Source organism: Petromyzon marinus, chromosome 34 (assembly GCF_048934315.1).
Source record: "Petromyzon marinus isolate PM22_M1 ecotype Great Lakes invasive population chromosome 34, UKy_Petmar_22M1.pri1.0, whole genome shotgun sequence".
Lineage (NCBI taxonomy): Eukaryota > Metazoa > Chordata > Hyperoartia > Petromyzontiformes > Petromyzontidae > Petromyzon > Petromyzon marinus.
The window spans coordinates 1516525-1538112 of NC_133700.1; the positions used below are offsets into that span (position 1 = coordinate 1516525).

General features: G+C 57.2%; 1 protein-coding gene across 1 annotated transcript in view; it reads right to left on the minus strand.

The window, feature by feature from the left end:
- Nucleotides 1-4057: 4057 nt before the first annotated feature.
- LOC116948562 (integrin alpha-6-like) overlaps nt 4058-21588 on the minus strand; it is a 45234-nt gene continuing 27703 nt past the window's right edge. Inside the window, exons 10-26 of the mRNA XM_032965328.2 lie at nt 21150-21236; nt 20051-20112; nt 19228-19397; nt 18653-18793; nt 16957-17069; nt 16495-16654; nt 15171-15254; nt 14866-14945; nt 12829-12906; nt 12457-12556; nt 12143-12313; nt 9251-9328; nt 8088-8201; nt 7192-7299; nt 6031-6156; nt 5572-5702; nt 4058-5283 (exon numbers count right to left, since the gene is read on the minus strand). Coding sequence (XP_032821219.1) covers nt 5592-5702; nt 6031-6156; nt 7192-7299; nt 8088-8201; nt 9251-9328; nt 12143-12313; nt 12457-12556; nt 12829-12906; nt 14866-14945; nt 15171-15254; nt 16495-16654; nt 16957-17069; nt 18653-18793; nt 19228-19397; nt 20051-20112; nt 21150-21236 — 1783 coding nt within the window. The 3' untranslated portion in view covers nt 4058-5283; nt 5572-5591. The remainder of the gene's footprint in view (nt 5284-5571; nt 5703-6030; nt 6157-7191; nt 7300-8087; nt 8202-9250; nt 9329-12142; nt 12314-12456; nt 12557-12828; nt 12907-14865; nt 14946-15170; nt 15255-16494; nt 16655-16956; nt 17070-18652; nt 18794-19227; nt 19398-20050; nt 20113-21149; nt 21237-21588) is intronic.

Sequence of the window (21588 nt, forward strand, 5' to 3'; positions counted from 1 at the left end):
CGCTGGGACTCCTGCATTCCATCCCTTGACTCGGTGACATTGCTGCGGTTTTACTGCACCGTGATAACGTTCAGTTGGTTTTGTGTAATTGAAACACGTTCATTTTATTTAAATGAACGTTGCCGGGTGATATGCTCGTCGTCAGTTCAGGGGACATTTATACTGGTAGGAACGAAGTTGTAAACTGAGTGTACCAGCCTGCAATAGATTAATGTGTCCGTCCGTCCCCTTTCAATTCTTTAACGAAGTGAAATCTCGTGCTGTTGGGTGTAAAATCAGCAATAGACAGCGCAGAGACTTGTTCTACCAGCCCACCCTGCAGGGACCTGTTATTGCAGATTGAGGGCAGTGGGAGGCTGCCGCCAGGAGCCTGCGAAGACAAATGTGGGTGAACGAGAGCGTGAACAGATCCCCTGGTTTGCTCGCTCTACAATTTGATTCGTGAACATTAAAACGTTTCAATTCGTTCGTGAAAGAGTTGGAGTAAAATTTATGGAACTTTTCCCAGCTTGCACCCGAACCGGCTCCTACCCCCCCCCATCCCGACCTGTTCTCTGGCGTCACGTGGACACGAGCAATAGTCGCCGATGTCACCAATAACAGAGCACGTGGGGAGTGTTTGTAATTGTATTCTTTTGCGGAATCTTTTTTTTACTTTGACAAAGAATCGTCGGTTTTGGTTAAAAAGTATTGAAAAATATGAGTTAACTTTCAATAGAAAATTAATTCCTATGATGCATTAGGGGTTAGGATGCTATCTATACGTTAAAATAAATTGGGAAATTTCACGTTTTTGACCCGAAAAAGACTCGGCATGCGCTATCCACTGCTGGGCTAGACTACCACTAGTACACCACTCCTACTGCGTGCTTTATCCACTGCTGGGCTAGACTACCACTAGTACACCACTCCTACTGCGTGCTCTATCTACTGCTGGGCTAGACTACCACTAGTACACCACTCCTCCTGCGTGCTCTATCTACTGCTGGGCTAGTCTGCCACTAGTACACCACTCCTACTGCATGCTCTATCTACTGCTGGGCTAGACTACCACAAGTACACCACTCCTACTGCATGCTCTATCTACTGCTGGGCTAGACTGCCACTAGTACACCACTCCTACTGCGTGCTCTATCTACTGCTGGGCTAGACTACCACTAGTACACCACTCCTACTGCGTGCTCTATCTACTGCTGGGCTAGACTGCCACTAGTACACCACTCCTACTGCGTGCTCTATCTACTGCTGGGCTAGACTACCACTAGTACACCACTCCTACTGCATTCTCTATCTACTGCTGGGCTAGACTGCCACTAGTACACCACTCCTACTGCATGCTCTATCCACTGCTGGGCTAGACTACCACTAGTACACCACTCCTACTGCATGCACTATCTACTGCTGGGCTAGACTACCACTAGTACACCACTCCTACTGCGTGCTCTATCCACTGCTGGGCTAGACTACCACTAGTACACCACTCCTACTGCGTGCTCTATCTACTGCTGGGCTAGACTGCCACTAGTACACCACTCCTACTGCATGCTTTATCTACTGCTGGGCTAGATTACCACTAGTACACCACTCCTACTGCATGCTCTATCTACTGCTGGGCTAGACTACCACTAGTACACCACTCCTACTGCATGCATTATCCACTGCTGGGCTAGACTACCACTAGTACACCACTCCTACTGCATGCTCTATCTACTGCTGGGCTTGACTACCACTAGTACACCACTCCTACTGCGTGCACTATCCACTGCTGGGCTAGACTACCACTAGTACACCACTCCTACTGCGTGCACTATCCACTGCTGGGCTAGACTACCACTAGTACACCACTCCTACTGCGTGCTCTATCCACTGCTGGGCTAGACCCACTAGTACACCACTCCTACTGCATGCTCTATCTACTGCTGGGCTAGACTACCACTAGTACACCACTCCTACTGCGTGCATTTAGAGGCTTACCCCCCTTTTCTCTCCGCCTGATGACGACCGCTTGTGTTGCGATTGAAATACCCAAAGCATATCGGCATAAGTTGTTTTTGGCCAAATATGCCCCAATTTATTTTGCGTTATGTATCAATAAAAAGTGAATTTGCTCCATCGTGTTGAGGTTCACAGTGCTCTGTATCCAAGGAAATTGGGAAATTCCACGTTAAAAAAAATCGCTCGGGAAAAGAAAAGTCGTGGTGACGAGTGTGTCATCTGTGACGTTTAATAAAGAACAAATCGTGACAAGTATTTGTCGCGGTTTTGTTTTATTGGACGCCGCTGTTTCAAACGTCACAAAGTCCTCTAACACACTTGGAGGATGGAAAAAAAAAACACGCGGAATTCCGTGAAAGCGAGAGCTGACACCACTCGTGTCTGCCCGGGTTGTGTTTGGCGAGTCTCCTGCTCACACTTCATCCCACGCGGGACAGCGGCGGCGGCAAGAACCACCCCGCAAGTCGAGAGACATCCGTTGAAGAGCGCCCGCAAGCGCCCGCGGACCCGGCCAGCGGTGGACGGCGTCGCGTGCAAGTCGTCGTAGGCTGCCACCGATAGCCACTCGACGAGGTTGTTAAGAACCCCTCTGAGCTCGTGGGGCCCTGAGCTTTTCGTCATGAGGATTATCTGGAATGTGTTTGTTGTTGTTGTTGTTACGATCCAATTCTTTTTGTCACCCCCGAAAGACGTCGACAAAAATGGCCTTTGACTTTGAAAGCCAAGTCAATGTCCCCCACCCCCCCCCCCCCCTAACGCGTTACAAATGTTATTTTTCAATACAAAAAACGACCCACGTACCAACATTAAACGAAACAAAAGATTTTTTTAATTTTACCAGGACAGGCCCACTAAGCCGTTTAGCTCTTTTCTTTTTTTAGAAGCAACCTGGCTATTACAGATGAAAGCACAACAAAGCGGCTTACCATCGCCACGTGGTGATGCATCGCTGCCAACATACTCTTGAACGCGCGACGTTGATTCTAAACGTGGAGGCAAAGACCAAAGGACCCCGGAGAAAAATCCACGCAACCACTGAGAGAGAGGGACACCGCAAACTCCAAAAAAAGACGTAAACACTCCCGAGAATTTGCAACAGTGCCACGAGAAAATGTGCCTCGGGGTCTGGAGAGACCACCCTGCAGAATATTCCAGACACGCGTTGATAATGATGGTGAACGAGTGGAAGACTTTGGGGGACGTCCATAAATGACGTCACGCAATTTCCCCCCCCCCCCCCTCTGTCACACGGCGTCACACAAAAGTCAGACCCCCTCAAATATGACGTCACAAAGCTCTGCCCCCCCTCCCCAAAAAATAATAATATAAAACATGCTTCAAATCGCTTTAAACTATTGTCATTGTAGTGCCGTATTTAATGCGGCGCTGCACTCTGATGGTGTAGGAGAAAACATTTATTAAAAAGTATTTAATTAAGTAGAACGTGTTTGTCGATATATTTATCTAAAGTTGCGCATTTTCACGTGAGGTGCGTGACGTCACTTATGGACGGCCCCTTACAGCGCACTATCCGTTCTTTTTCCATTTAAAACCATAGTCCCGTGTCAGTGTTAACATTTGTGTTTGAAGCACGCTGCATACACAGCAGGCGCCAGAAGGCTGCTGCATACCAGGCGAGGGGAGTGGGGGGGAGGGGGGTGAACATCTAGCCGCCGCGTTGCGTCCCAGAGCAGCCGTGGGATTTCCCTTCCCACGGGGCGGCCGAACTCTCCTGACGCGTGAACCGCTCCCCCACCACCCGAACAAACGCCGCGAGCTCCAACGCCGGGGTGGGGTGGGCCCCCCACCCAGCCCCCCCCCAGCCCCCCCCAGCCCCCCCCCAGCCCCCCCCAGCCCCCCCACCAGCCCCCCCCAGCCCCCCCCAGCCCCCCCAGCCCCGTTTGCGAGCCACGCAAATACCGCGGCGAGGAAAGGGACGACGCTCTGCTTGAAAGCGTACGCTGGAAGCGCCGTCAAAAGTAAACTTTAGTAAATAGTGCTGCGAGTAAATGGACAGCGTCTGTACCAGGGCAGTGTGGGTGTGACGCTGCGTCTTGTGTGTGGGGGGGGGGGGGTGCGTACGTCTGCATCTTACATAATTGTGCGCGAAAGTGACAAAACTCTTTTTTTTCTTCTTCTTGATTTGCCAATTCCGCCGCCAGATGGTTTTAGTCCCAAGGTCCCACGCAGAGCATCCACGGACCACTCTTCTCCCATGAGCTCACTCGCCCCCACGAGTGGTCCAGCGCCAAATTTCGTAATAAAAAAATATCTGGAGAAACCCCAACCCCCACCCCCCCCCCAAGTGCCCCCCCCCCCCTTTGAGACACGGGCTGCGATTTGTTGCAACGGCGGGGCTTAGATTTGACAACCCGGTGTCGAACGCCCACGTGACCCGCCACATTGCCCACAACAACGCTCTCGACCTTGTCTAGACCACCAGCTCAAGAGAACTGAACGTCCAGGCCGAACTGCATCGTGTGCCACCCGTGTCCTTTCCCTCCCGCCCGCACGGGTAATGAGTTTTCTCGTCATTTACGGAAGCATTGGATCTCAACGAACCGTGCGGGCGGGCTAACATCCAATTCGCGACGATTTCAATAATCATCAGAACCCCCGTTCCGTAATTCCCTCTCGAATTGCCGACGACGTTTCGTGAAAATCCGCTGAAACGAAAAGGATCCCGTGCAAAACGGAGGGATTTTTGGAAAGCGCTCCGAGCGCGATCGTTGCGAGACGCTCTCACGGACGCCGCTCTCGGTGGGCGGAGCGCAAAGCGTGGGGTGCGCGGCGTGCGTGAGGCTCGGCGCGAGCCACGGGGAGCCACGGGGGAGCCACGGGGAGCCACGGGGAGCCATGGGGTGGGGGGACTCCCAGGGAACCGAGGCTCCCGCCTGTGTAACCGTGGCCCTTGCAATGGTTTAGGCTCGCAGCAAGGCCCACGGGGGCCTGCCCGCAGCGTTCATCGAGTGTCGGCGGGACTCCCAACGAGCGACGCGAATTGCCCCTCCACGTAGGAGCGCAGCAGCCACGCTTCGTCGTCGTCCTCGTCGTCCTCATCGTCGTGATCGCGGAGTGGCGACCGTGCGAGCGTCGTGGGCGTGGGGACTCCGCTTGCACACGCGGGGGGTGGGTGGGGGGGGGAGTGGACGGTTGTCGGAAGTCACAAAAGCGATGGGGGTGAGGGGGCGGGCGGGCGGGGGGGGTTGATGGAAGATGCGGAGGGAAGAAAGTGAAGCTTGTGAAACGACGGACGCGGCTCTCGGCTTTGACTTCCAGAACGCAAACCTGAAACGAGACAAGTTACAAGCCGCGTGAACTTCGGCGCCGACGCCGATTCCTTTTCCCTTCACGCCGCGAGCCCAAACACCCTGACACAAACACCCTGACACAAGGTTCACCGGAGAGACACGCAGAGTTCGCCGCGGCAGATCTCGGCACAAAACTCGTTTCCTGCCGTCGCCGCCGCCGCCTGAACGCAGACGCCGGTTCCCCGGACCGCACCGGGTCAAACGAGCACCAGCGGCGCCGGCGGACGCCGCCGCTCACCGGAACCGCGCCCCGACCGCCACTGACCTTTTGACGCTGGCGCCGTGTTAGCAGTCGGACGTGAGCTTGGCCGTCTCCGAGGGCTGCACCTCCACCTCGTCGTGGTAGTACTTGGCCTCGTAGAGGTCGGCCTTCCGGTTGAAGTTCAGGCAGCCGCACTGCGGACACAACCGCCGCCACGCGCACGCGCGGTGAGAGAGAGCCGGCTTGCGGGGAGGCCGCGCGGCTAACGGGGGGCCAGCGCGTTGGAGCGCGGTCAAACGACCGTCGCCATCGCCGCGGATTAAGGAAGGGCCGCACGTGGCGAGCATTATTTACACTCCTCTCCCCCGTTGTTCAACCGCGCCACCGGTGCCGGGTTCCCGAGCGCCGAGCGGCATCAGTCTGCCGGGCGCCTGCGAATACTGCGCTTCTGCGAGAAAGAGCTACGGGGAGGTCGTCGGATTCCGCCGGCGTGAGCCAAGGCTCCCGATTCGTCGCTCGCACCTTCCACAGCAGGAAGAGCAGCAGGGCGAGCAGCAGGATCCCTACGAGGATGGCGACGAGGATGATCCACCACGGGAAGCCAGAGGTGATCACCGTCGACTTCTCCGGGAACACGGTTAGCCTCACCTGCGTGGACACCAGGTCACACACGCGTCACACACACGCACGCACGCACGCATCACACACGCGCGTGACACGCGTGACACACGCGTCGCACACATGTGACGCACGCGTCACAAACGCACGTGACACACACGTGACACACGCGTCACGCACACGTCACACACGCTACAGTACAGAGCACAAATTTGGCGCAAGCTGGACTCCTGTTGCTGCCGCCATCAAATCTGGGGTGTGGATCCCGGCTCCTACCTCGCCGCACCGGAGAGAATTCCAACGCAAATCAGTCGGGGTGACGGACGATCGGGCACTGCCTGATTCACTCCAGTCACTCGCTCACTGGCGGTCAGTCGCCTCCTGATGGCTCTTCTATCGCTACTGCTGCCGTGGTTACCATTGCCGTGAACGTCGCTCATTCATTCGGGGACGCGACTCGGTCGCTCTTCGACTGTTTCGTCTCATCCTATACACCGTGTCCAACTGCAGGTCCCCACAACGCACAGCCCAGCCACCCACTACCACACTGCAGGTCACGACAACACACCCACTCACTCACTCACCCACCCACCCACTCACCCACCCACTCACCCCCCACCCACTCACCCACCCACCCACTCACTCACCACGCTCAGTCACAATAACACACTCACTCACCCACTCACTCACCCACCCACCCGCTCACTCACCCACCCACTCACCCACCCACTCACCCACCCACTCACCCACCCACTCACCCACCCACTCACTCACCCACTCACCCACCCACCCACCCACTCACTCACCACATCGCAGGTCACCTCACTTCTCTTTCCGCTTCTTTCCTCGCACTTATCCACTCTGGAATTCCCTCCTCCTCCCATCTCCTCTCCCCCCCCCCCCACCCCGAGCTCTCACAACAACAACAACCATTTTCAATGGACGAACGTGTTTCAACCCCTATCGATTACAACTTTGACCGTGCCGCTTGTCGCTGGCCTGCTCGACGCTTCGGGCCCCTCTGGGACCCCTAAGCTCGGCAACCCGGGGCCGTGAGCAGCTCACCGGGAACGTCTGGAGGCCGGATCCCTTGAGGATGATGTTTTTGCTCTGAGAGAAGAGTCCCGTGGTGACGGACGAGATGAGGTCCAGGTAGTTTGCGTCGTCGTACTCCTGCACACGGCGACGGATCCGTACCATGAGCGAGCGTCCCCGACGAGGATGCCAAGCGGCGGACTTCCACTCAACCACCCACACCCATCCACCCACCCATCCGCTCACCCGCACACTCGCCCACCTGCCCACCCATCCACCCACCCACCTGGACACTCACCCACCTACACAGTCATCCACCAACCCACCCACTCACCTGCCCACCCACCTGGACACTCACCCACCTACACAGTCATCCACCAACCCACCTACTCACCTGCCCACCCATCCACCCACCCATCCACCCACCCACCTACACAGTCATCCACCAACCCACCTACTCACCTGCCCACCCATCCACCCACCCACCTGCCCACCCACCCATCCGATCTGTGCACCGTGGAGGATATCGCCGGGGCCACACACCGGGCCGCATCACGCGTCATGGTCTATCCACTGCTGGCCACTTCGCCAATGTGCCCAATACCGGGAGAAACCCACGGGCGCCGTGTGGCACAACAGGGGAGGAACAGGCGTGAACGAGGCGCGAACGAGGCGCGAACGAGGCGCGAACGAGGTGCGAACGAGGTGCGAACGAGGCGTGAACGAGGTGTGAACGAGGCGCGAACGAGGTGCGAACGAGGTGCGAACGAGGCGTGAACGAGGTGTGAACGAGGCGCGAACGAGGCGCGAACGAGGCCCGAACGAGGTGCGAACGAGGCGCGAACGAGGTGCGAACGAGGCGTGAACGAGGTGTGAACGAGGCGCGAACGAGGAGCGAACGAGGCGCGAACGAGGCGCCGGCGTGCCTCTGTGAAGGTGCTGTTCCACAGCTTGGCGCGGATCTTGACGACGGCGGTGGTGTCCATGCCCTGCAGGGGGCAGTGGTAGAGCTGGCACAGGACGTCGCCACCGCCGCATTGCTGGCAACAAGAAAGCACTCCGGTGAACACGAGGGGCTTTCGCGATGAATGTCATTGCATAATAGAGATCGTTATGCGATTTAACCCCCCCCCCCCCCCCCCAAAAAAAAACCTCTACTATGGATAAGAAAGCACTTGTCACCTGACTTGACATTCTAACGATGCCGGGCACGTTAAACTGGGGGGAGGATATGTTCGTGATAAATATTTGTGGGTTCGATCGCGTTAGTATAAATGTGTCGGAACCCTCCACTACCCGACACAGCCAATTAGTAAGGGATTTGTCACGTAAACTACATGCCAATTATAGTGTAGTGTATAGTGTAGTGTATAGTGTAGTGTATAGTAGTAGTGTATAGTGTAGTGTATAGTGTAGTGTATAGTAGTAGTGTATAGTGTAGTGTATAGTGTAGTGTATAGTGTAGTGTATAGTAGTGTATAGTGTAGTGTATAGTGTAGTGTATAGTAGTAGTGTATAGTGTAGTGTATAGTGTAGTGTATAGTAGTAGTGTATAGTGTAGTGTATAATGTAGTGTATAGTGTAGTGTATAGTGTAGTGTAATAGTGTAGTGTATAGTGTAGTGTATAGTGTAATGTAATAGTGTAGTGTATAGTGTAGTGTATAGTGTAGAGTGTAGTGTATAGTGTAGTGTATAGTAGTAGTGTATAGTGTAGTGTATAGTGCAATGTATAGTGTAGTGTATAGTGTAATGTATAGTGTAGTGTACTACTTCAGGCCACCGTTGTGTTGGAGAATAAATCCACAAGATTTACAATTTGAGGAGCACGGCGTTTCGCTGGTGATTACATCCAGCATCATCGGGCGATTTGCCAGAATATTCTGGCAAATCTAACCCAAAAACCCGAAAACCTTTATCATAAATAATATTGGTCGCAAAAGCCCACGTCTTAAACTGAAATACATATATATGTATGTTTTAATCTGCTTGGCCGTTTTGCACTGCAATGGTAAAGTTAAAAGGGGGAACGGCGATCAACAACGCGACCAGAGCTGTCATTGGGTCAGTGCAAGGGCAGGTAGCACTCACCAGCTTGAAGTATTTTTTCTTCAGCTTGGAGATGAAGGCTTGTTTATTCCCCTCATTATTCTCATCTCTCCTCTTCCTCTTCAGCGGCCAAAGCAAGGACATGATGCAGTCACACACACACAACACAGACACAGAGACAAAGATCCCCCGTGGAGACTTTAACAGACTGTTGGGGCGAGTGCTGTTTGCGAGCACCTACAGTGAGGGAAAAAAAGTATTTGAACCCCTGCTGATTTTGTACGTTTGCCCACTGACAAAGAAATGATCAGTCGAGAATTTTAATGTTAGGTTTATTTGAACAGTGAGAGACAAAATAACAACAAGAAAATCCGGAAAAACGCATGTAAAAAATGTTATGACTTGATTTGCATTTTAATGAGGGAAATAAGTATTTGACCCCCTCTCAATCAGAAAGATTTCTGGCTCCCAGGTGTCTTTTATACAGGTAACGAGCTGAGATTAGGAGCACACTCTTAAAGGGAGTGCTCCTAATCTCATACTTTTTTCCCTCACTGTACATGCCCATCTGAAGTTTGCCAATGAACATCTGAATGATTCAGAGGACAACTGGGTGAAAGTGTTGTGGTCAGATGAGACCAAAATGGAGCTCTTTGGCATCAACTCAACTCGCTGTGTTTGGAGGAGGAGGAATGCTGCCTATGACCCCAAGAACACCATCCCCACCGTCAAACATGGAGGTGGAAACATTATGCTTTGGGGGTGTTTTTCTGCTAAGGGGACAGGACAACTTCACCGCATCAAAGGGACGATGGACGGGGCCATGTACCGTCAAATCTTGGGTGAGAACCTCCTTCCCTCAGCCAGGGCATTGAAAATGGGTCGTGGATGGGTATTCCAGCATGACAATGACCCAAAACACACGGCCAAGGCAACAAAGGAGTGGCTCAAGAAGAAGCACATTAAGGTCCTGGAGTGGCCTAGCCAGTCTCCAGACCTTAATCCCATAGATAATCTGTGGAGGGAGCTGAAGGTTCGAGTTGCCAAACGTCAGCCTCGAAACCTTAATGACTTGGAGAAGATCTGCAAAGAGGAGTGGGACAAAATCCCTCCTGAGATGTGTGCAAACCTGGTGGCCAACTACAAGAAACGTCTGACCTCTGTGATTGCCAACAAGGGTTTTGCCACCAAGTACTAAGTCATGTTTTGCAGAGGGGTCAAATACTTATTTCCCTCATTAAAATGCCAATCAATTCATAACATTTTTGACATGCATTTTTCTGGATTTTGTTGTTATTCTGTCTCTCACTGTTCAAATAAACCTACCATTAAAATTATAGACTGATCATTTCTTTGTGGGCAAACGTACAAAATCAGCAGGGGATCAAATACTTTTTTCCCTCACTGTATGAAGGCCGGCACGGCAAGTGAGGGTGTGGGTGGGCAGCACCACGCCCGGCCGTCTTTGTCTCCGCAGTGATGATGTACACATCGCACCAGGTATTCATTGAGGCTGAGTCGACCTAGGGAAGGCCCAGGACTGGTTCAGATAAACGTCACTGGTGTTGGCCATGAGTGGAAATCGAACCTGGTTTGCCAGGTTCGAAGCGCAGCGCGCAAACCGCTACACACCTCTCCCACGCACACACGCGCACCCGCACACACACGCACACACACACACACGAGCACACGCGCAAACATACCCGAACACACACATGCACACACACAAGCACGCAAGCACACACAAGCACGTAAGCACACACACACGCGCCCACACACACACACGCACACACAAGCACACACACGCACGCACACACACACACGCAAGTACACACACGCACGCACACACGCACACACACACACGCACACACGCACACACACACATGCACACACGCAAGTCCACACACGCATGCACACACACACGCTAGCACACACACACACAAGCACACACACACATACACACACGCACACACGCACGCACACACGCAAGCACACACGCACACACAAGCACACACGCACGCACACACGCACACACGCAAGCACACACGCACACACACGCACACACGTACACACATACACGCATACACACACGCACACACAAGCACACACGCACGCACACACGCACACACACACACGCACACACAAGCACACACGCACGCACACGCACGCACACACACACACGAACATACAGGACACCACCGTCCACGTGGCAGTCTTTGATGGGGGGCGGCTGTGGAACCCTCACCGCTCGCTGTTACAGAAAATCTGCGGTCGCGGTCGCGCGGGCCGCCCTGGCTAATACCGCAGCGTGCGTGAACCGCGCGGAAGAGCGCGCACCATCCGCTTCACAACGAACGCCACAGATCCCGTGGCATCGCTCGAGTAAGCGGCAAAGTCGGCATGCGCCAAATGTTAAAAAACGACACACCGCAAAGTCACCGAATTTGGGAAGCGCACGCATCACTTCCGTCGCCCCCACACCGCGAACATTTAAGCAGGACCCCCCCCCCCCATCCCCCCACCCCCACCCCCCACCCTGACAAAAAGAGACTCCGTGAAGTTTTCCCGGCAAGACCAAAGGGGCGATCGTAGAAAGTAATAAACGAATGAATTCACGTGACATTTGTTTCACACCAGGCCTAGAAGTGAAGAGACCAGGGAGAGCCTCGCCGGCGAGACTGAGCTGGGTTCACGAAGCGACAAAAGCAAAACAAAACCGAGCACACAACGAACGGCTTCAAGCGTAAACCGGAGCGCGTCGAGTGCAGTCAACGGTGGCGTTTTGCCCCGTCGATTTCGACGCGCCGTTTGATCCGGCGCTGGGTGGGAGCCGGACCCCGGCCGCACCGGCGCTGCCCGCGGACTTCCCCGGCCCGGAAGTGGGGCCGGCGAGGGCCGGCGGGGACACGCAGGGGGGGCCGCGGGGGAACTGACCAGGAACTGGCCGTCCGAGCCCAGGGCCATGCAGCTCCTCTCCACGGCGCCGGCCGCGACGCTGGTGCTGGTGACGTACAGGAGCTGCTTGCCGCTCGGCGTGAAGGCCGGAATGGACATGTTGAGGTAGGCGGACGCCAGCGAGCCCAGAGACTTGCCCAGGTTGTGCACCTGCGCCGCGCGGTCAACACAGAGGCAGCGGAGGGCGCGGCCGTCCGTTAACACCCCGGCGCTGCGCTCGCGATGTGAGAAGAAACTCGGCCTGTGTTGGCGTGGCCGGGTCTGTCCCAGCGCTGGGCGTGCGTCGTGGTTACCGTGAGCTCGTACTCCACGACGTTCCCCGTGTCCTCCTTCTTGAGCGTTGACGCGCCCTCCATGGAGTCGCCAAAGTAAACCTGGGACGGCTTCGCCACCCTGCCCGGGGGAGGCAACAAACAGGGCTCGTCACTCCTCCTGCTCCTGCAAGGCCCTCCACGGCAGCCAACCACAGCTGAAAGACCACCGCACGCGGACAGCAGCGTCCACCGCAACCACCGTCACCACCAGTAACGCAGCGTCCACCACTACCATCAACATCATCATCATCATGATCGGCGGCGGCATCAGCAAGGAGCGTGCGGCCCTCTCGCCCGTGCCGCGTGCGGCCCTCTCGCCCGTGCCGCGTGCGGCCCGTGAACGCCGCTCACCCCGAGGTGGTGAGCAGCAGCTCGGTGCGCACCTGCAGGCGCGCCGTCTGTGGCGTCAGGTCGCTCTGCTCGCTCGTGCTGCAACACACAGAGACATCGGCACTCAGCTCTCTCGCCATCTCCCCACGCTCTCTCTCGCCCTCTCCCCACGCTCTCTCTCTCTCTCTCCCCACGCTCTCTCTCGCCCTCTCCCCACGCTCTCTCTCTCTCCTCACGCTCTCTCTCGCCCTCTCCCCACGCTCTCTCTCTCCCCACGCTCTCTCTCTCTCTCTCCCCACGCTCTCTCTCTCTCCCCACGCTCTCTCTCCCCATGCTCTCTCTCTCTCTCTCCCCACGCTCTCTCTCTCTTTCTCTCCCCACTCTCTCTCTTTCTCTCCCCACGCTCTCTCTCTCCCCACGCTCTCTCTCGCCCTCTCCCCACGCTCTCTCTCTCTCTCCCCACGCTCTCTCTCTCCCCAAGCTCTCTCTCTCCCCACGCTCTCTCTCTCCCTCCCCCCACGCTCTCTCTCTCTCTCCCCACGCTCTCTCTCTCCCCACGCCCTCTCCCCACGCTCTCTCTCTTTCTCTCTCCCCACGCTCTCTCTCTAAAGCAGGAAGTTATTTTCCCCAATTACATTCCTTAAATAATGATCAAATAGAGCAAGTCAAGTTCTATAAGTATCTTGGGGTCATCCTGGATTCAAAACTGAATTTTGAAGATAACATTGATTATATTGGTAAAAAGACAAAAATTGGTTTTCTGTATCGACACAAGCACTGCTTCCCCCCAATGTTCCGTTTGGAATTGATAAAAGCTACCATACTGCCTCTACTTGACTACTGTGACATCGTGTATAAATCAGCCCCAAGTACTGTACTGAAGAAGCTTGACTCCATCTATCCCTCGGCCTTAAGATTTGCATTGAACTGCCCATATAGGACTCACCACTGTGATCTCTACATTGGGACAAACTTAACATCACTTAATGTTCGACGGCTTGTACACCAGATCTTATTTATTCACGATGTACTTACAAAAAAATCCGCAGACTACCTGCTGGATCTCCTCTCTGTTTCAAAGAACAAATTTGACCTCAGGTCTTCGCTCATCTACCAACTTCACATTCCCTATTGCCGTACAAAAACCGGAGGAAGGGCCTTTGCTATTGATGCCCCCACGGTCTGGAATGCTATTGCCAATAAACTGCAACTTGAATCACTACCTATGAGATCTTCACTCAAAACTGCTCTAGAGGAGTTGTACACCCCTAGCTGCCACTGCTATTCAGTGGCCTAAAATAAAATACAAATTTTCGCTCCGGATGACCGCTGCAAAGTATTATCTGTATTTTGATTTAGTGTGCTGATCTTAAAGGTGCATTGAAATGTGATACTGCGATTGATGCTCCTGTTGTTGTGGAGTAACTCATGCAGCCAGCTATGGCTATAGGGTTTGGTGTTACATGTTATATATGTAGTTTATTATTTTTGTAGTTCACTGTTACATTACATTTATGGCTTTATTTTGGTGATTTCTAAAAGTTTTTTGGTTTGGCCATGTTTTTTGTTTATTGTAGTACGGAGTTAGACTGATGACCTTAATCTAAGTTTTCTTGTTGTTGTTGTTGTTTGACTTGCATCCCACTGGGATTTTTGCACACAGCGTTGGTGTACGGTGCTATTTCAGGGATATTTTGATGTTTTTTTCCTGGATTTTCTGTTTGCACATGCACAAAGTCACTTTAAGATGTTTTCTTGTTCATGTTTTTGTTTTTTGTGTTTGTTGTGATTGCACCCGATGCAAGAGCCGAATGGCTAAAAGGCCTATACTAAATAAATGAAACTATGAAACTCTCTCCCCACGCTCTCTCTCTCCCCACGCTCTCTCTCTCTCCCCACGCTCTCTCTCTCTCCCCACGCTCTCTCTCTCTCCCCACGCTCTCTGTCTCTCCCCACGCTCTCTCTCTCTCCCCACGCTCTCTGTCTCTCGCCCTCTCATGCCGGACGGGTAACACAGTCCCGCGGACGGGGCCCAGGGTGCGCGAGGCGGCGTCTCACGTGGCGAGCTGCAGCTCGACGTTCACAGACTCCTGGTCGGCGTTGAGGGCGTTGGTGCTCAGGAGGAGGTAGAACACAACCTGGCAAGAGAGAGCGGAAGACGACGGTCGGTCAGAGCCGCGGCGCTTCCTCTCGCCGTGCTCTCAGCAACAGCGGCCGACACCCAGCCAGGTGGCTCAGCGGTTTGTCCTGCACGTGTGTAGGGTCGCCCCTGTCAGGGGAATGTGGGATTTCTAGCGCTGGCTCAGGGCTGCGAAGGCACCAACCGAGTGCTCGTTCGAGTTTAGCGCACGAGTGGGACTCACGCTCTCGCCCCTCTTGAGGGGGTTTCCCAGCTCGCACTCGGTCAGTGTCCCATTGGCGTTGGCGTTGCACACGGGAGGCTGGCCCTGCACGGCCACACGCACAGACGCACGCACCCCCACAAACAGACACACGCACAGACACACGCACCCCCACAAACAGACACACGCACAGACACACGCACAGACACACGCACCCCCACAAACAGACACACGCACCCCCACAAACAGACACACGCACAGACACACGCGCAGACACAAACAGACACACGCACAGACGCACGCACCCCCACAAACAGACACACGCACAGACACACGCACCCCCACAAACAGACACACGCACAGACACACGCACAGACACACGCACCCCCACAAACAGACACACACACAGACACACGCGCAGACACAAACAGACACACGCGCAGACACAAACAGACACACGCGCAGACACACGCACCCCCACAAACAGACACACGCACAGACACACGCACAGACACACGCACCCCCACAAACAGACACACACACAGACACACGCGCAGACACAAACAGACACACGCGCAGACACAAACAGACACACGCGCAGACACACGCACCCCCACAAACAGACACACGCACAGACACACGCACCCCCACAGACAGACACACGCACAGACACACGCACAGACACACGCACCCCCACGCACAGACACACGCACAGACACACGCACCCCCACAAACAGACACACACACAGACACACGCGCAGACACAAACAGACACACGCGCAGACACAAACAGACACACGCGCAGACACACGCACCCCCACAAACAGACACACGCACAGACACACGCACCCCCACAGACAGACACACGCACAGACACACGCACAGACACACGCACCCCCACGCACAGACACACGCACAGACACACGCACCCCCACAAACAGACACACACACAGACACACGCGCAGACACAAACAGACACACGCGCAGACACAAACAGACACACGCACAGACACACGCACCCCCACAAACAGACACATGCACAGACACACGCACCCCCACAAACAGGCACACGCACAGACACACGCACAGACACACGCACCCCCACAAACAGACACATGCACAGACACACGCACCCCCACAAACAGGCACACGCACAGACACACGCACAGACGCACGCACCCCCACAAACAGACACACGCACAGACACACGCACCATGCAAACGGACACACGTGCACCAAGGTGAGTGCAGGGTGTAGACACACGTGCATGCTAGGAGTGCAGGAAGTGGGGTGTGTGTGGCAGGCAGTGCACAGCGGGCGTGTGCGTGCGTGCTGCGGGGCTCACGGGAGGGAACTCCTTGGGGCGGGCGTCCATGTAGCCGAGCGAGGGCGGCAGGCGGATGCTGAGTCGCGACTCGTAGGCGTCGTCGCCCGGGTTGGTGACGGTCAGCTGCAGCGCCAGCTCCTCCTGCCCACTCAGCAGCAGCACCTGCTCGTGGCCTTCCCTGCACGGGGGAGACACGGGGGGGGGCGGGGGGCGGGGGGCGAGGGAGGGGAGCGCCGGCCGGTCAAGAGGGAGACGCGGGGGAAGAGACGCGGGGAGTCGAGAACCGTCGCCGGCCAACCCCGTGGCAGCCTGGCGGCGGTGCGGGCGCTGTGCGGGGGGTGAGGGGTCACTGCGGGGGCTGGGGGGGTCACTGCGGGGGCTGGGGGGGGTCACTGCGGGGGCTGGGGGGTCACTGTGGGGGCTGGGGGGGGTCACTGCGGGGGTGAGGGGTCACTGCGGGGGTGAGGGGTCACTGCGTACGTTGGCAGCGGCTCGTAGGAGTTGTTGCCTCCAAATCGGCAGAAGAGGTGAGCCAGCTGCAGGTTGCTCTGGCAGATGTTGTCTGATCCACACCCATCCTTGGCGAAGTTAATCTGAGGACAGAGAACGCGTGGAGCTGAGCGGGGCTTTCCAGGGAAGGTCCACACAAGCTGCACGAACGCTGCACTAGGCTGCACACACGCCGCACACAAGCTGCACCACGCTGCGTATGTGCGTTGGACATTTACAGCAGCCAAATACTCTGAACCCGCGACGTTGATTCTAAATGCGGAGGGAAAAACCGGAGGGCCTCGAGAAAAATTCACGTGACCACGGGGAGAGAGAGAGACACGCAAACTCCAAATATACAGCAGCAGGCGTCAGGGTCGGGATCGAACCCACGACCTCCTGTACACCGGGCAAGATAGTTAACATTTTGCCACAGCGGCGCCTAATGGATAGACACTCCCCCCCCCCCCCTGCCCCGTGCCATTAGAGGGACGAGCCATGTTCAATGTTCTCCCACTTGGCTCGGGGTGGGGGGGGGGGGCGTATCAACGAGCAGCGCCTCCTCGAGGTGTCCCTGGGTGAGTGGAGACCGCGAGGGGGGGCCGTGATGGCGTGGAGGAGGCCGTGATAGCGTGGAGGAGGCCGTGATAGCGTGGAGGAGGCCGTGATGGTGTGGAGGAGGCCGTGAAGGCGTGGAGGAGGCCGTGAAGGCGTGGAGGAGGCCGTGATGGCGGGGAGGAGGCCGTGATGGTGTGGAGGAGGCCGTGAAGGCGTGGAGGAGGCCGTGAAGGCGTGGAGGAGGCCGTGATGGCGTGGAGGAGGCCGTGATGGTGTGGAGGAGGCCGTGATGGTGTGGAGGAGGCCGTGATGGTGTGGAGGAGGCCGTGATGGCGTGGAGGAGGCCGTGAAGGCGTGGAGGAGGCCGTGATGGTGTGGAGGAGGCCGTGATGGTGTGGAGGAGGCCGTGAAGGCGTGGAGGAGGCCGTGATGGTGTGGAGGAGGCCGTGATGGCGTGGAGGAGGCCGTGAAGGCGTGGAGGAGGCCGTGATAGCGTGGAGGAGGCCGTGATGGTGTGGAGAAGGCCGTGAAGGCGTGGAGGAGGCCGTGATGGTGTGGAGGAGGCCGTGATGGTGTGGAGGAGGCCGTGATGGTGTGGAGGAGGCCGTGAAGGCGTGGAGGAGGCCGTGATGGTGTGGAGGAGGCCGTGATGGCGTGGAGGAGGCCGTGAAGGCGTGGAGGAGGCCGTGATAGCGTGGAGGAGGCCGTGATGGTGTGGAGGAGGCCGTGAAGGCGTGGAGGAGGCCGTGATGGCGGGGAGGAGGCCGTGAAGGCGTGGAGGAGGCCGTGATAGCGTGGAGGAGGCCGTGATGGTGTGGAGGAGGCCGTGAAGGCGTGGAGGAGGCCGTGAAGGCGTGGAGGAGGCCGTGATGGCGGGGAGGAGGCCGTGATAGCGTGGAGGAGGCCGTGATGGCGTGGAGGAGGCCGTGAAGGCGTGGAGGAGGCCGTGAAGGCGTGGAGGAGGCCGTGAAGGCGTGGAGGAGGCCGTGATGGCGTGGAGGAGGCCGTGATGGCGTGGAGGAGGCCGTGAAGGCGTGGAGGAGGCCGTGATGGCGTGGAGGAGGCCGTGATGGTGTGGAGGAGGCCGTGATGGCGGGGAGGCGGCCGTGATGGCGGGGAGGAGGCTCACGTTGGTGGCGGAGAAGCTGGGCTTGAGCAAGTCGAGCACGGGCCTCTCCTGCCCCGCACTGGCTTGCCGCCGTCTGCGCGACCCCTGCAGCTTGTAGTCGAAGGAAACCTTGAGCGGCCGCAGCTTGTCCTTGATGTCGTCCTGCGGGAGGGCGAGGGAAGGGGGAGGGAGCTCACCCTGGGGCAGCTTGCTAAACGAGCGCCGCACGCCCAGAGCATCGCGAGCTCCTGGACCGACGGCGCCGCGACGCTTTGCACGTACGTCGCGACGCTGCCGCGGCAGGGCGCGAGGACCTGGGACGCGCGCCGTGAGGCGCCCGCCGCCACCCAGCACATCGCCCCGGCGTCGCCGATTGAAGCGAAAAACCCAACACGACGCGTCGCGGGGGTTGTTCTGAAGCCATCGGTGATGGGGCCGAGACCGCCGGCGTGCCGCTGCGCTCGAGAGCCCAGCGTAGCCACACGTGGCCTGCCCGGCTTCGAGCGCAGGCTCTCCGCGGCGCGGGATCGGAATCTCTGGCGCGGGACGACGGCGCCCTCGCGATGTCGCGGAGCCGCGCGCGGGCGCGAGCTCACCTTGATCTGCAGGGTGCGGCGGACGCACTTCCTGCTGTTCTGCCCTCCGAGGTCGACGAACCCCGAGGACTCGGCCTGCTGAGGCACCCCGGCGTCGTCCAGGAAGACGGCGCGTGGGCTCAGGCTGGCCTTGACGCGGTCCATGTCCACGCTCGCCGTGAAGATGAGCCCTGAGCCGACACGCACGCACGCGCATGTATGCACGCGCAAACACACGCACACCAGGACAGAGATCAGGGACGAAGATCCCCCGTGTGTAGGCTTTAGTCCTGACCGACTGTTGGGGCAAGCGATCTACGTCTGCACCTCTGAAGGCCGGCGCAGTGCACCAGCGGGTGGTGTGGGCGGCACCACGCCAAGCCGCCCACACCAGCGGGTGGTGTGGCCGGCACCACGCCAGGCCGCCTTTGTTTCCCCAGTGCCAACGCTCACGCCACGTGAGGGGTACTCATTTAAAGCCGAGTCGACCTAGGGGCGGCCCACGGCCGGTTCAGATAATCGCCACTGGCGCCGACCACGGTGTGGGAATTGAACTCGTGTCACCGGGTCCTCGGCGCACGAACACCGCCACGCTCCCGGTCAGCGCACGCGTACGCACGTACACGTGTACGCACGTACACGTGTACGCACGTACACGCCATGCGCAGAACTGGCACGTCTAAGACGAGCGCGCGTGCCCTCCTGCCTTCGCAGGGGTACAACAACCACGTCGTCTGCGTGCTACGAAGAAGGAGGAGGACCCATCGCCCCAATGGTTGAACGGCGTCAACGTTCGTTCCGTTCGTTTGTTCCTGCGGGTCGAGTGCAGTGCGGGCGATCTTACGGGTGCCGGGGCTGGACGTGGGGTTGTTGCCCTGGTAGGTGAAACAGGCGTCAATGTTGGCGCTGCGGGGCACAGCGGGAAGAGGGGGCACAGCGGGAAGAGGGGGCACAGCGGGAAGAGGGGGCACAGCGGAGGCACGCACGCGTGTTAGGGGCAATCCACAAATGACGTCACGCGATTTTTGACCCCCCCCCTGCCTCGTCACACGGCGTCACAAAGTCAGACTCCCCTCTCAAATATGACGCTTTAAACTATTAGTCATTGTAGTGCGTATTTAATGTGGAGCTGCACTCTGATGTTGTAGGAGAAAACATTTATTAAAAAGTCTATTTAATTAAGTAGAACGTGTTGTCTATATTTATTCAAAGTTGCGCATTTTTACGTGACGTCACATTTCTCAAACCCGCACCCCCCCCCCCTCGTCACACATCGTCAAAAATGTCTGACCCCCCCTCCCCCCCAGGTGCGTGACGTCATTTATGGGCGGCCCCTTAGGCGGGGGGTGCACACGCGTGTTGCGCCGGGGGGGGTGGGGGGTGTCACACAGCGACACCCCCCACCCCCCCCCCCGCTCCAAGGTTCCGAGACGCCTGCAAGTCGCCGCTCTGATCTCGGACACGCACTTCAGAGCCCCGTCAATTCTCCCCCAGGGAGACGCAGCAGCAGCAGCAGCAGCAGGAGCAGCAGCAGCAGCAGCGCCGTTGCTTTTCAAGACGCGGCGACTCGTGGCCTTGCGGGAGCCTCGGCACCGACAAAGCTATTCCATTTCAGTTTTCCCTCTGGTTTTGTGTTGATGACGTACACCACGCACGCCATCGGAGCGGCAAAGGCTTCAATGGGGAGCACAACAGCGGCGGCGGCGGCAGCGGCGGAAGCGGCGGCTGTCGCCCCCCGCCCACCGACGGAGAGAACTTGACAAGGACCCTCGCGAAGAAGAAACTCCTCGTCGGGTGCACGAGCGGAGTCGAGAAATGAAGGCGACAACAACGACGACGACGACGACGACGACGTGACGCCGCGCTCGGCAACGGCACGACAGACAAGGGGGGGCCGATGCGCCGCTGGTCGGCACGGCGCCGCCGCCCCGGCCAGCGCTCACCAGGTGTGCGGGCCGCAGTTCTTCTCGTTGATGTTGATGTCCATGGGCTTGTTGATCTCCGTCTCTATGCTCACCACAGGCCGTGACCTAAGAGCCCCCACCCCATGGCGACAAACACAGAGCGGCCACGAAGAGGTGAGGAGACATCGAAGTCTTCGCATTGCCCCCCACCCCAACACCCCCCCCCCCACACACACCCCCCACACCCCCCACCACCAACCTCTGCTCCCCTGTGCCCCCTCCCGCTGCTCTCACGCCACGGCTAGACAACCTCACGCCACTCCGTCGTATTCGCCACGGTGGCTATGAGATGTTAACTGCCTCGCCAGGTGTACAGGAGGTCGTGGGTTCGCTCCCGACCCTGACACCTGCTGCTGTTTATTTGCAGTTTGCGGAGTCTCTCTCTCATCATCATCACGGTGGCTATGAGATGTTAACT